The sequence below is a fragment of the Notamacropus eugenii genome, chromosome 1, assembly GCF_028372415.1.
Source record: "Notamacropus eugenii isolate mMacEug1 chromosome 1, mMacEug1.pri_v2, whole genome shotgun sequence".
Lineage (NCBI taxonomy): Eukaryota > Metazoa > Chordata > Mammalia > Diprotodontia > Macropodidae > Notamacropus > Notamacropus eugenii.
This window is the reverse complement of record NC_092872.1, coordinates 495,062,504-495,076,298: the sequence shown is the minus strand read 5'-3', so window position 1 is coordinate 495,076,298 and position 13,795 is coordinate 495,062,504. Positions and strand designations below refer to the sequence as shown.

At 44.5% G+C, this 13,795-nt stretch overlaps 1 protein-coding gene across 3 annotated transcripts in view; it reads right to left on the bottom strand.

Annotated features, from left to right (window-relative positions):
• CACNA1B (calcium voltage-gated channel subunit alpha1 B) overlaps positions 1–13,795 on the bottom strand; it is a 254,918-nt gene that overhangs the window by 236,212 nt on the left and 4,911 nt on the right. For all 3 annotated transcript variants that reach the window (XM_072633213.1, XM_072633211.1, XM_072633212.1), the window contains one exon: positions 11,681–11,820. In XM_072633213.1, the coding sequence (XP_072489314.1) occupies positions 11,681–11,820 (140 nt within the window). The remainder of the gene's footprint in view (positions 1–11,680; positions 11,821–13,795) is intronic.

Sequence of the window (13,795 nt, the reverse complement as noted above, 5' to 3'; positions counted from 1 at the left end):
ATGACCCATTTGGATTTTTCTTGACAAAGACACTGGAGTGGTTTGCCATTTCCTTCTCCAGTACATTTTACAGATGAAGAAATTGAGGCAAACAGGGTTAAGTGACTTGCCTAGGGTCACGTAGCTAGTAAGTGTCTAAAGCCAAATGATAGGCACTTAATAAAGGCTAGTTGACTGACTCCTTGTGTGGTTGCTTTTTTTTTTCTGACCCAGTTGTATACCTTTACATTTTTCCCTATTAAGTTCCATCTTATGCAATAGGCCCATCTTTCTTTTTGAATTCAGACTCTGCCATCCAACATATTAGCTATCCCTCCTCGCTTTGTGTCAGCTGCAGAGCTGATAAGCCTGCCATCTATGCTTTCATCCAAGTCATTTACAAAAAACATTGAATAGCACAAGGCCAAGGACAGCCTCCTGGGGCACTCCATCAGCAACCTCCCTCTAGGTTGACATAAACTCATTATTCACTAATTCTTTGTGTCTGATTATTCAACCAGTTTTGAATCCACCTAACTGTACATACTTCTCTATCTTGCCCACAAGGATATTATGAGAGACTCGGACAGATGCTTTGCTAAAATCCTCTGGCATCCCCCCTTTTATCTCCTCCATAATCAGATGGCATCATCTGGCTCCTGCTATATGATTGCCCCCAGGTTCTTATGATCCTCACTCAAGGCAGGGCTAGCCCTAAGGGCTAGCGGGCCCTGGGCAGACCAGGCCATGCCACCCATGAAGTAGAAATAGGAAAGTATGAGGAATGAAAGATAGGAATTTGGAAAGATGTGGGGACTGTGTGTCCTCAGCAATGTTATTTGGGGGGGGAAGAGTTGATTTTATTGGTATGAGTTGCTCCTAATGAGAAAACTTCCTCTACCAGCTTAGACTGGCAACTCATGGTCTGAAATGTCTTAGTCTTAGTCTATAGTCTTAGTCACCTGGGGCATGAACAATTAAAGTGACTTGCATCAGGGTCATATATGAATATATAATCCACATCTTTTTGACTCCAAGGTTAACTCTGTGCCCATTTTTTCCTCTGTTCATGCACATAATAGGCATATAATAATATTTGCAGAATGGAGACTGGCCTGAAGTTACATATAGGGGAGGAGAGGAAGAGGGAGGGAAAGCAGGAGGAGGGAGAGAAAAAGAAGGAGGAGCAGGAGGAGGAAGAGAAAGGGGAAAATAAATGTTGGGGGAAGGAGGTGGTAGCCAGAATGAAAAGCAACTGAAATGCCAGTCTAAGGACCTTGGATCTTATCCTGTGGGTACCACTAGAGGTTTCTGGGTACATGTGGAACATGCTTACAACTGTGCACTAAGGAGATTAATGGAATGGCATGAGTCAAAAAGGCTGAAAGAAGAAAAATGGGTGGCAGGGGCCAGTCTGAGAACAAGATAAACTTGGATTCCTCACCATGCAGTCTATCCTCAGTCTTATCTCTTGCAACAAAGGCTTTGTGGGGACCTTTTCTCTGGGAAGGACACAAGAAGAGTGAGTCCAAGCTCACCCTGAGCCTGGAGCATCATAGCACTTTTATAATTTACCTTGCTTCTGAGCCCCAGTTCAGAAATCTTTGCCTTTTCAAGAAACCAATAATACGAATGGAAAGGAACATTTAGGCTCTGACTTTGCAGGTGTCAGAATAGACTTGACTCAACATGTAGAACCTTGGACAAGACTCTTCTACCTGGACCTCAGATTCCTCCGCTCTAAGATAAGGAGGGTGGACTCAAGGTCTCTGAGATTCCTTCCAGATCTGATGTTTTGTAATTCAATGAAAGTCACAAAGATAACCAGTGGAAGAGCCAGGACCAGAACCCTGGTCCTTCTGAGTCCCTCAGCCTAAGTCCCCATCTCAGAGAATCCTTCCCTCCACTGGCTATGACAAAAGACAGAGGGTGTGAGACATTAGGCTTTGCACAGAGATTCCAGACCAAGAGCCATGGTGCGAGGAGAGCAACAGGGAGGAGGGTGGAAGTGTGAAAGTTTTCCCAGGCTTCCCTTAGGGACAAAGGCTTCAAGTGAAGAAACAAATCGAGAGCATCTGCTGCTTCCATTGCTCAGCACCTAAGACCTCCCCCACCTTCCCATGCCTTGCAAAGTAAGAGTCTTGAAGCCCAGCCCGCTACAACTTCCATAGTGTCTATGACCAGAAGCCACATGCCTGCCTCAGTATCCCAGCCATTCCACCCCAGCATTCCCGGATAAAACAGCAAGAAACTGTCATTTCCTTCTTTCCACTCATACAGTTACCACCTTAGTCCAAGACCTCATTTCCTGTCACCTACACTCTTGCAATTAGTGTTCTAATTAATATCCTTAACTCCAGTCTCTTCTTCTGTCACCCTTCTCGAAGTTGCTAAACTGACCTCCCTAAAGCACGGATGTGATCCTGTCATTTGCCCTCCTCAAGAAGCTTCAGTGACTACCCATTGCCTTTAGGATTAAATAGGAACTCCTCTGTTTGGCATTTAAAGCCTTTCACAATCTGACTCCAACCTGTCTTTCCAGACATCTTGCGTTATTCCTTCTCACAATTGTGCACTCCAGCCAAACTGGCCCCATACAAAGCATTCCATCTCCTGACTCTGCGCTGTTGTCCTACACCCAGAACACTCTGCCCCATCACCTTTGGCCCTTAAGATCCTCTTCCTTTGACAATTGTTTTATTTTTCCTTTTATGCCTCTTTGTTGCTTTTTTGATTCCTGTGCCTCTTAAGATACCAAGCTTCCAGCTCAAGTACCATCCCCTACAAGAATCCTTTCCTAAGTCTCCAAGTTGTGTGTCCCCACCCTTCCAAAATGACTTTTCATCTCTGCTTCCCAGAATCCCCAGCTTTCTTCAAAGCAAAGCTTGGGCCACCACCTCCCACAGGAGATCTTTGCTGATCCACCTCCAGTTGGCATCTCTAAATATTAAGGTGAATGGCTCAAATTCCTCAGGCTAGTCACTTGCTCCAATAGCATTAACAACCTTCTCTCTCTCCTAAAATGATTTTGTATAACTCTGAATTTACTTATCTGGATATATGCATCACCATATAGGATAAAGTGAAGTCAATAAGCTTTAATTAAGTACCTACCATATGTCAGGCACCATGCTAAGTGATAGGAACACAATGAAAGGCAAAAAACACACTAATGCAAACTCCTTGAAGGTACAGACTATATTTTTGCATCAGCATCCTCAGAGCCTTGAACCTTGTAGGCACTTAATAAATATGTGTTGAATTGGATTCGCTGGAGTATTCAGCAGAAGACAGCTTAGCCTGGTTCTGCTGGAGAACTGCTGCAGACTTTCCTGAGGTCGGTAGGTTCTAACAGTCCCTTCTCCTCAGTGAAACCCCGTTTGGCCCCTTAGCCTCAGATCAATTCTACAAAACTCCACTCTAAAATAGGGCTAGCCCTGGCTCTCCACATCAGAGTTTGAAGGCTCTCTTTCTGAGTCCTTCAAACCCAGGCAGTTCCATGGATGGGGCTAGACCATGCCAACAGGATGTTGGGATTAGCTGGAGCACAGTCTAGTCAAGAGATATGGACAAAGAAGGGAAGAGATGCCCAGGTTGGGCCTGGGGGCTTTGGGCAAAGAATGGGATAGACAGGGCTGTCAAAGCTTACAGAAAGAGACATCAGTGTATGCACTGAGATGGCCAAGGAAGGCTGCAGGGGGCAAGTAGTGCTCCCACTGGGCCCTGAAGGATGGCTGGGGTTGGTGTGGAAGACAGAGGTGGAGAAGGAAACAACCCGGTTGAATGCAAGACTGAGAGGTTACAAGAGGGCAAGGCCCTCCTACTAACCCCAAAAGGAGGCAGAAGGGACTGTTTGGTTGAACTAGGCAGAATAAAGGAAAAGGGGGATGGAGGGAGAAGGGAGGGAGTTCTGGCCAAAGCCTCCAGTTCCAATGGGGATTTTTGCCTGTCCACTGTTTCCCCTTTCCAATTCTGTATTGGAAAAGGAGATAGAGTAAAGGAGAAAACTAAGAGATAGAAAAAGTGGTTGTCAGTGATTGGCCCCTCCAACTAAGGGAGTGGACAATGTCGATGGGAGGCAGGTTGGGAAGATATCCTCTCCCAAATCAGCCACCTCCATGTTTAAGAAAGACCCTATGGGATACTTACTCTCCCTAAGCAGAATCAGCTCTTGCTCTAAGTAAACCCAGCATGAGATTATCCATCAATTTAGTCTGTCAAACTGTGCTTCCCCTCCCATCCCCTGCCCCAAGGCCAGCTGGCCTGCCTGCAATACAAAATCGGATACTGATAGATGGTCAGTAAAGAGGCAAAGTCTTCCACTGAAACATGGTAACAATGGGGCAGTCATGACTACCTCAGTATGTATCCATTCCACAGCAGCCAGATGTTCTCAGGAACACAAAGGACATAAACTGGGTCCTTTGCTGACTAGACTTATAATGTCATGCTGTCCCCTTCCTAATGCTTGTGAATCCAAGCTAAGTGATCAAATCCCCAAACCTAATTCAGGCCTTCATTATCACCAGCTGGATTATCACACTATCCTTCAATAGGTCTTTTGAGCTCCATTCTGTCCCTGCTTTCATCTCTTCTCGACAAGCTTCCAGGCTAATTATTCTTGGGCACAAATCTGTCACTCCTTTGCTCAAAAATCTTCAGTGGTTACCCACTGCCTCACAGGCAAAGATCAAACTCCTTTGCTTGGCATTCAATGCCTTCTGCAATCTGCCACCACATTACCTTTTCAATCTTATCTCATTTTATTCCCCTCCAACAAACTCTAGGCAAATTGGACAAGGCTTTACCCTCCTTTCCTCTAGCCATCCTCATCCTATGCTCTTCCATCTTCCCATCAATGTCTTTGCTTATACTTCTCCCTATGACTAAAATGTAATCCAATTCAATAAACATTTATTAAGTACTTATTTTGTGCAAGATATGGCAGTAGGCTCTGGGGATACGAAGACAAAAACAAACAGAAATGAAAATAGTCCCTACCCTGAAAAAGCTTACATTCTATTAGAGTGATATAACATGTAAAAAAAAGCTAAATAAATGCAGAGTGTTTATAAGTGTTGCTAGTGGACTTGTGTACTTCAGTTTGTGTCTCTATGGGGCTAAGTCTTTCTGCATGCAGATAAGAATAGAACTTCAGAATGAGTGGTAGACTTGGGGGCCCAGGGTTCAAATCCCACCTCATTTACTTCAGGTGTTGTGGTGGTTGAGTCTATGTCTGACTCTCCATGACCCCATTTGGCCTATTAGGATACTTAAGGATCCTGACTTTTTGATACCTTGTGTTAACTCTCTCCCAGTTTTGTGTTATCTGCATATTTGGTGAGCATGCCATCTATACTTTTATCCAGGTCACTGATAAAAATATTAAACAGCACAGGGTCAAGCACCCTGGGGTCCTCCATTGGAGACCTTCTGCCACTTTGATACTAAACACTTAACAACTCCTCTCAGAGACTTATCTTCCAACCAGTTCTTACTCCACCTAACTGTATTAAACCATATCTCTCCATTTTCTTCCAAAGAGTAGAATTAGACAATTTCATCTCCATTTTTCATCACTGGTTGTACTTGATTTGGATTCCACGGAAGATTATGCCTCCCAGAGGAACATCTGATCCCTTGAAATCTCATCACCTTGAAGTCTGGCTTGACTTTTGAGACTCAACACCTTTTCAACTCCCTCAGTTGCTTCTTCCCTCTGACTGAAGGGCCAGAGGGTGGAATAATGAACTCTTCCCCAAACCTTCCTTTATAAGAGACTCAGAACCTCCTAGGTCACTCTCCATTGCCTCAGCTTAGTTTGACTTATCATGTCTCTTCCCAGAATGCCCTGACTGAGTGCCTTCCACCTTTCATCTTCCTCTTATATATCTTCTTCCCCCACTGGATTGCAAACTCCTTGAGGGCAAGAGCTGTCTTTCTTTTTCTTATTTGTATCCCTAGGATTTAGCACAGTGCCTGCCATATAATAGATGCTTAATAAATATTCACTGAATTGAATTATCGAACATTTGCTTTTGATTTCCCAACCTTTGATCCAATGCAAGAGATCTCACTGAGCACTCTGTTTTGTTCCTATCAAGTAACTGTGGTCACAGGATCATAGATTTCAAGCTGGAAGGATCCCAGTAATCCCACTGGACATAGCTCCAGATCATGACCCACTGAATATTCAGAAACCAATTCTGAGGACAGTCTCTCTCTCTTTTTTCCCTACTCTCTCCTTCTCCCACTCTCCACCATTGACAATGGCCATAACCATGTAAACCACTGGAAATGTCCCACAGACGGTCCCTCTCATTGAATCCATGGAACACAGCCAGGGGACAACAACTCACTGAAACCATTAGAAACCCATGACTAAAACCACATTTTATATATGAAGAAACTGAGGTCTAGGGATCTTAATTAAGTAATTTTCTTAAAGTCACACAGGCAGTAATCATCAGAGGAAGCATCTGAACCCCAGCTGTCGAACTTGAGAATCAGCAGTGTGCTTTTTCCACTATATTATTAATAGTTATCTCTGCATATTTCTTCTCCTCCTACTAGCCTGTGAGTGAAATAAGGACAAGGATCGTGTTCTATCTAAACTTCATATGTCCAGCAATACCAAGCATAGTGCTCTGCTTACTAAACTTCTAGCAAACTTCATTCATCCCTTGCAGCAATTCTAAGCCATCAAGTCAAACAACATCATCTTAAAGTGCCCAGGAACAGAACAAGAGTAAATGAGGGAGGAATTCACTGGGGACGCAGGAGGGCCTCAGGATCCAGCCTTCATCTTCACTGTACCAAAAGCAGACCTCATGAGAGTTACTCTTGGCTATATGCAACTTGTCTCCAAGATAATTCAGTTCCCACAACCTTGGGAAAATCAACAACCCTCAGAACTGAAACAAAGAGGAGGGTGCAGCAGTGAGAAAAGGTGCAATTGTCCACAGGATAGATGCCTATAATATAATGGACCTGGGCCAGGACTGGGGACGAAATCAGAAGCTCTTTCTCTGACTGAGGGGTGGGGAGGAGGGGTGAAATGGTAGGGGTCCTAAAAAAGAAGAGGGATTTCTGGTATCTTCCTGCTATATTCACAGAACATGGGTCCCAAGCTGCATAGCACCATCATGACAGCAGGCCTACATGTTTCTGAGTTGAGATGATCCTTTGAAAGAAATAGAATGGAAAGACTAGGCACATTTCCAACCACAGACTCCTCCTTGGGCTCTGGCTAGAGTCTCCAAAAAAGACAGGAGGGCCTGGCATAGGGAAGTCTTTCCTCATCTCACAGAAGAAAAAACTGAAGTGTTCACTGAGATGACAGACCCACTTTGGGAGACTCACATTGGGGAGTAGTTCCAGAGCAGAGAGATAGCACCCTAAGGCTCAGGTCATTTCTGTTCCACCCCAGCCCCAGCCCCATCTTGTGCCACCCTGATGGGAAACCCAGCATGTAACCCCTATATATTCACACAAAATAAAAATATATAATTTTATAAGCAACTGGCTTCCCCAGGGTGTTTGTAGAAAACCAACACTCAGATAACTTCCTTACCTGTGGCATATCTACTGCATGGAGCAAGCTGCACCTGTACCCAGAAGCCAGATGGCTCTTTGGTTACGATTACACTGGTCCCCTGGCAAACCTTCACCACCACTCCTCAGTTTAGAAGTCCTCAAACCCAGAATTTCCAGTGTTTCCCATAAGTAGGATTCCACTGAACCCACTGGACATAGCTCCAGACCATGACCTACTGAATATTCAGAAAAAAATTCTGAGGACAGTCTCTCTCTTTTTTCTGTCCTTCCCCCAGTCTACACCATTGACAGTGGCCATAATCATGCAAACCACTCGAAATGTCCCACAGATGGTATCTCTCACTGAACCCATGGAACATATCTAGGGGACAACAACTCATTCAAACCATTAGAAACACTAGACTGAAACCACAGCCATGTGCCATAGAAACCTGAAAGGTCTCTGAATGAAACACTGCAATTTTTCTTATATTCATTTACATAAAGGAGATCCTTGATTTTAAAACTTCAAGACCTCCTTTCTCAATGGTTAGGAAAACTCTAACCATGGGGCTTGTCATGAACAACTATGGGAATCTTATTTCATTATTAATCCTGATTTTATTCCAGTACCTCTTGAAAGCTCCAGCACATGTTTTCCCTATTTCTTGGATGATGAAGAAGTCTCTTTAGCTTCCTGGCAACAGAGCTGCAGGATTAGCAAACCAAGGCAGAAAGCCATCCCTGAACCAGTGGTTCAGAGAGAGGCCAGGAATGGATCCACCTAACAACTGAGTTGGTGCTGAGGGGAGGAACCTTCAAACATGGATGGATCCCCCACCAACGCAAGACAGACACACAAACGCCCCTGCAAGCACAGGGATCTGACGATGACATGCAGACATCTAGGCCCTGCCAAGTGGAACAGAAGTGCTGTGCAGGAACCAGCCTTCTTAGAGAATGCAGCTCCATTGAACATCACCCAGAGAATATGGCCAAAGAGGAGAGGCTCAATGTCCAGATGGACCTAGGCCCAGGGTAGTGACTCCTGAGACCAGGGGTCCCAGACCAGTAATGTTGCCTCCCCAGCCAGGATGATAATTAATAAACCCTTGGTGATTGCTGGTGCTGATCAGTAGTTATTATACTCAAAGAACTGTACACAGAGGCCAAATCCAATAAGATGCAGGGTAATAGGGACCCATGATGGGTTACAAAGAATCCACTGTGAAAATACAGGATAGGGGGAGAGAGTTCATGTGAAAAAGATCTGGATTGCAAGCTCAAAACAGAGGCAGCTAGGTAGTGTAATGGATAGAGTGGTAGGCCTAAAGTCAGGAAAACCTGAGTTCATACCTGGTCTTAGACACTTACTAGCTGTGTAACTCTGGGCAAGTCACTTAACCCTGTTTGCCTCAGTTTCCCCCATCTATAAAATGAGCTGGAGAAGGAAATGGCAAATCACTCCAGTGTCTTTGCCAAGAAAACCCCAAATGGAGTCAAAAAGAGTTGGACACAACTGAAAATGACTAGACAACATGCTCAATATGTCACCAGTGTGACTCGGCATCACCTCCCCCCAAAAAAAGCAGTATGATCTTAGGCTTAATGAAGAGACGCCGGCTATCCCAAGAGGCAGGGAAGTGAGAGCCCTTCTGTCTTTTGGAGCATTGGGCTCAGTTCTGGGGGCCACAGTGGAGGAAGGGTATTGGCAAACTGAAATATATTCAGAGGATGGCAACCAGGTTAATAAAGGGAACAAACACCATGCCATAAGAGCCTCTACTTAAGGAACAAAAAATAAGACAGTGGGATGTGGCCATACTCAGGTCCTGGAAAGGCTGCAGTGAGGAAGGTGGATTTGATAAGTTCTACTTGGCCCCCAAAGGAGATCTAGGAGCAATAGTTGGGTCCTCCATAACTGGGGGTTTTCAAGAAGAGGTTAGATGGCTGACCGCTTGTTGGGAATGTCATATGGAGTCATGTTTCAACAGGAATTAGACTAAATGATGTTCAAATTCTTTTCGTGTTCTAAGAGGTTATGATTCTGTATCTCCATCGCAATGCTCACGTTAGTCCCCAAATTTGGGCTCAGGGCTTCTCTGCCTATGTAAGCCCATCTTAATTATCTCTCCTGGGGAGGGAGAGAGGAGAAGGAATAGAAAGAAGGAGAATTTATGAAACATCTCTCATGTGTCAGGTACTATGCTGAATGCTTTACAGATATCATCTCATTTGATCCTCGCAATGCCCCTTTGAGACACTATTATTATCCCCATTTTACAGCTGAGGAAACTGAGGCAGGTAGAAATTAAGTAACTGTTCCAAGGTCAGATAACCTTGTGTCTGAGGTTAGATTTGAACTCAGGACTTCCTGACTCCAGGCCCAGCCTTCCATCCCTACTGTGCCTCCCAGCTGCTCAGGGCCCAGAAGAGGAGCTCTCATAGTCTCTACTGGTGGGCTCTGCATAGTGGAGTCTTAAATGTAGACCTTTCATCTTGGGTCACACGAGGCCCCAACTTGGCACCCATAGTGACCACCCAACTATGCAAATAGGCACCATGTTCCAAGGACAGGAGGGAGCCCCAGAGTGAATGGTAATCCAACTATCCACAGTCTCAAATCACAGACTCCCTGAGGAATCTGATGCTCCTCCTCTGTTCATATATCACAACCAAGTCCACATAAGCGGAAACTGAGGCCCAGAGGGGAGGCATCTTAATACTAATATTCAATAAGCCAGTGGCAGAGTAAAGTATAGAACCCAGGTGTCCTGACTCTCAGGCCAGGGTTGTATTCCCATTCCATAGTCTCCTCCCAGAGAGTTCCATATGTTGGTAACTCTAATCACACAACAGATGTTTCTGAATATTCACAATGAGTGGCTTGGATTTATTCCCTAATGGGGGACTTCTGTCCATTCAAAGGCAGACCCACTGAAGTCCCCTTGTCACCTGCACTCTCCTATCTACCACTACCACAAGAACCCTTCATTTTTAGCAATTATAAGGAATAGTTATCTGATTTAGACAGAAGGTGAATGAGGAGAAGATTACCCTGAAAGGATCCTTCATAGTTTGTACGCTTTCTACTTTTCCAGATATCTTATACCTCAAAGCTCTCTATGTATTCATCAGTCTCCTTGTTGTTCCTCCCACAAGACCTGACTCTGGGCATTTTCAATAGCTGTCCCTCATCCCTGGAATGACCCACATTTCTGCCTTCTGGTTCCCCTGGCTTCCTTTTGAAAGAAGCCTTTCTGGACTCCCTTAATGCTAGTACCTTCCCTCTGAAATCACCTCTTGTATATGTCTTGTATTTACTTATCCTGTATATAGCTTGTTTGCACATACTTGTTGCAATGATGTTTCCCCTTCATTAGAATATAAGCTCCTTGAAGGCAGGCTGGGTTGGTTGCTTTTTGGTGCGTCTAGTTTTTGTTTTGTTTGTTGTTGTTTTTTGCCTTTGTTTTTATTCCTAGCACCGCCCACTATGCCTAGCATGCTTGCAGAGGTAGCAAGGTGGTACCCTAGATTTGCATAGTCAGAAAGATCTGAGTTCAAATTCTGCCTCAGATGGTTATTAATAATGTGACATTGTTTAAAACCTGTTTACCTCAGTTTCTTCATCTGTAAAATGGGGATAATAATATCCTCACCTCCCAGATCATAAGGATCAAATGAGTTATCCTATGTTTGGTGCTTCAGAAGTTTCAAAGCAATATAAAAATGTTATTATTATCTCTACTACAACTTGACTACTGGCATTATTAAAGGGTGAACACAGAGTTCCTCTTCCCCTCCTCCTCTACTACTGCACTTGAAATAGGATTTTATTTGGAAAGATTCAGTTTATACAACTCTTCAAGAACATGTGCGAGGAATTAAATGAGGTGACTCCATATCCAAGGAGGAGGCAGGAAGGAAATGTCTTCGGTTTGGTTGATTAGCTTTTTTGTGGGGAAAAGGCTTGGGGAGCAAGGTGAAATGACTTGGATGAAGTAGTCCTGTTATTGAGAGAAAGGTATTTTCTGAGCAGAACACATTCCTTCCTTGTCAGCCACACCTCCTCCACAACTGCTTCACAGCACCGAAAGCCCTGCTGGTGATTTCCCCAAAGCAAGAATTTCTGGGCCATGAGGCTGGCCCTGTTACAACCACCTACCCTGTAAGGACTACCACGAAATCCATCACATTCCAGCCATTCCTCAGGTATGAGCCCTTGTGGAAAACGAAGCCCAAGGCGATGATTTTGATCCCAGCCTCAAAACAAAATATCCCGATGAAATAAGGCTCAGTGTCATCCTGCAGGGAAGAAACAGAACAAGTCACTGTCAGCTAGGTCCAGAGATGTTAGCCTAACATTGAGTCCCCAGGGGCCTGGCTGTGTTCATCAAGGTTGTGCGGCAGTCAGGGAAGGAGTCCTCAGTCTCAGGAAGCTTACTGTCTGGTTAGGGAAAAGTTCTCACCCTACCCCTGGGCCCCGTGCTCCTCCCACTCCCTAAGGATGAGGTGCTCACCATCTTTACTCTCACTCAGCTCCCTCACTTGGTGACCCTATAGTTACAGTCACCACTTCTATGACAATGGCTCCTGTGTCTACCTCAATACCTAACTACCAATCAGGGAAAAGTCACTCATGGAAGATAAAGACAGACTCAAATTCAGCCCATTCATTTTGTGGATGACCCAGACAGTGGGAGTGATGGTGGCAGTTTGGACTAGGACTCAGGGCTCCTGATTCATTTCCCCTAAAGCGCCCCCTCTCTCCCAAGCTCTGATCCTGTACCTTCTGTTGAAGATCTCTATCTGGATATTCAACTGACACTTCAGACTTGTTTTTAAGACAGAAATCATCATTTCCCACCCTAAAACTGCACTTCTCCTCCATTTTTCCTTATTTTGGGTGATGGTATCACCATCCTCTCCATCTTTCAGGCTCAAAACCTGGGAGTCATCTTTCCTCATCCTTCATAGTCACCAGGTTCAATAATGAATGATTTTTTGTATGTCCAGGCCCTTGGTTTTCAGATGAGATTGAGGAAGTAAATGAGATTTGACCATGATTCTCATGGGATTTCTAGTTTAGTAGGAGAGGTAAGACATAGGATAGGTAGATATAATACATATATGGGCCACAAGAATATTAAGAACATAGCATTACAGAAGAGAGGTCACTTCTTTTGGGAGGAATTAGGGAATATGAAATTGTCTATCAGGGTGGGGAACCTACAGCCTCAAGGCCACATGCAGCCCTCTAAGTCCTTAAGTGCGACCCTTTGACTGAATACAAACTTTGTTCTCTGACATCTGGATTCAGTCAAAGGGCTGCACTTGAAGACCTAGAGGGCCACACGTGGCCTCGAGGCTGCAGGTTACCCACCTCTGGACTCTAACTCATGAAGCCCATGCCTTATCATTGAAAGTCTTAAAGCAGAGAATGAGGGCAGGATGACTATTTCTTGCAGAGGTTACAGAGAGAACTTCTGTTCAGGTATAGGTTGAACTTCCGGGGTCCCTTCCAGCTCTAAGATTCTGTGATTTATGAGGCCATGACATATGAGACAGACATTCTTGGAGATGAGAAAAGTGTGGAAGTAGGAAAGTGTTGCAGGTAGTGGAGGTGTCGGATGCTTAACTGCTGCCTACAATACTGTCTCCCCTGTGAAATAACAATTTGCTTCCTCTGAGGAAGTCAGTGGTATAGTGGTTAGAGTGCTGTGCCTGGAGTCTTGATTAAACTCTGACCTCACTATTTGCTAGCTGTGTCACTGTGAGGGAGAAGAGGAACAAATCTCTGCCTCAGTTTCTTCAACTGTAAAATGGAGACAATAATGCCTAACTCTCAGGGTTGCTGTGAGGATCAAGGGAGATATTTGTAGAAAGCATTTGTCACATTGTAGATGCTTAATGAATTTTTTTTTCCTCCTTTTCTTCCTTCCTCTGAAAACCTCATGAGAATTAGAATGAGAAGAATATCCTGGTTTCTCCCTGTTCTTCCTTCCTACAGCATCTGCTCCCAGGGGGCCCTCATCACCTTACCTGAACTACTGTAAAACAACAGCAAAAACCTCTTCACTGGTCTCTCTGGCTAATTTTTCCCTCACTAGGATTCATTCATCCTTCATAAGACAGCACACTGAGCAGGTAGAGGGGAACTCAGAGGCCATCTAATCCCACCTAACCTTCAGCTGAAATTCCCTCTACCACTTCCCTGACAAGTGGTCATATGTGGTTCTTTTCAGAGTCCTCATGATGAGGAATGTGATGCTTCCAGAGA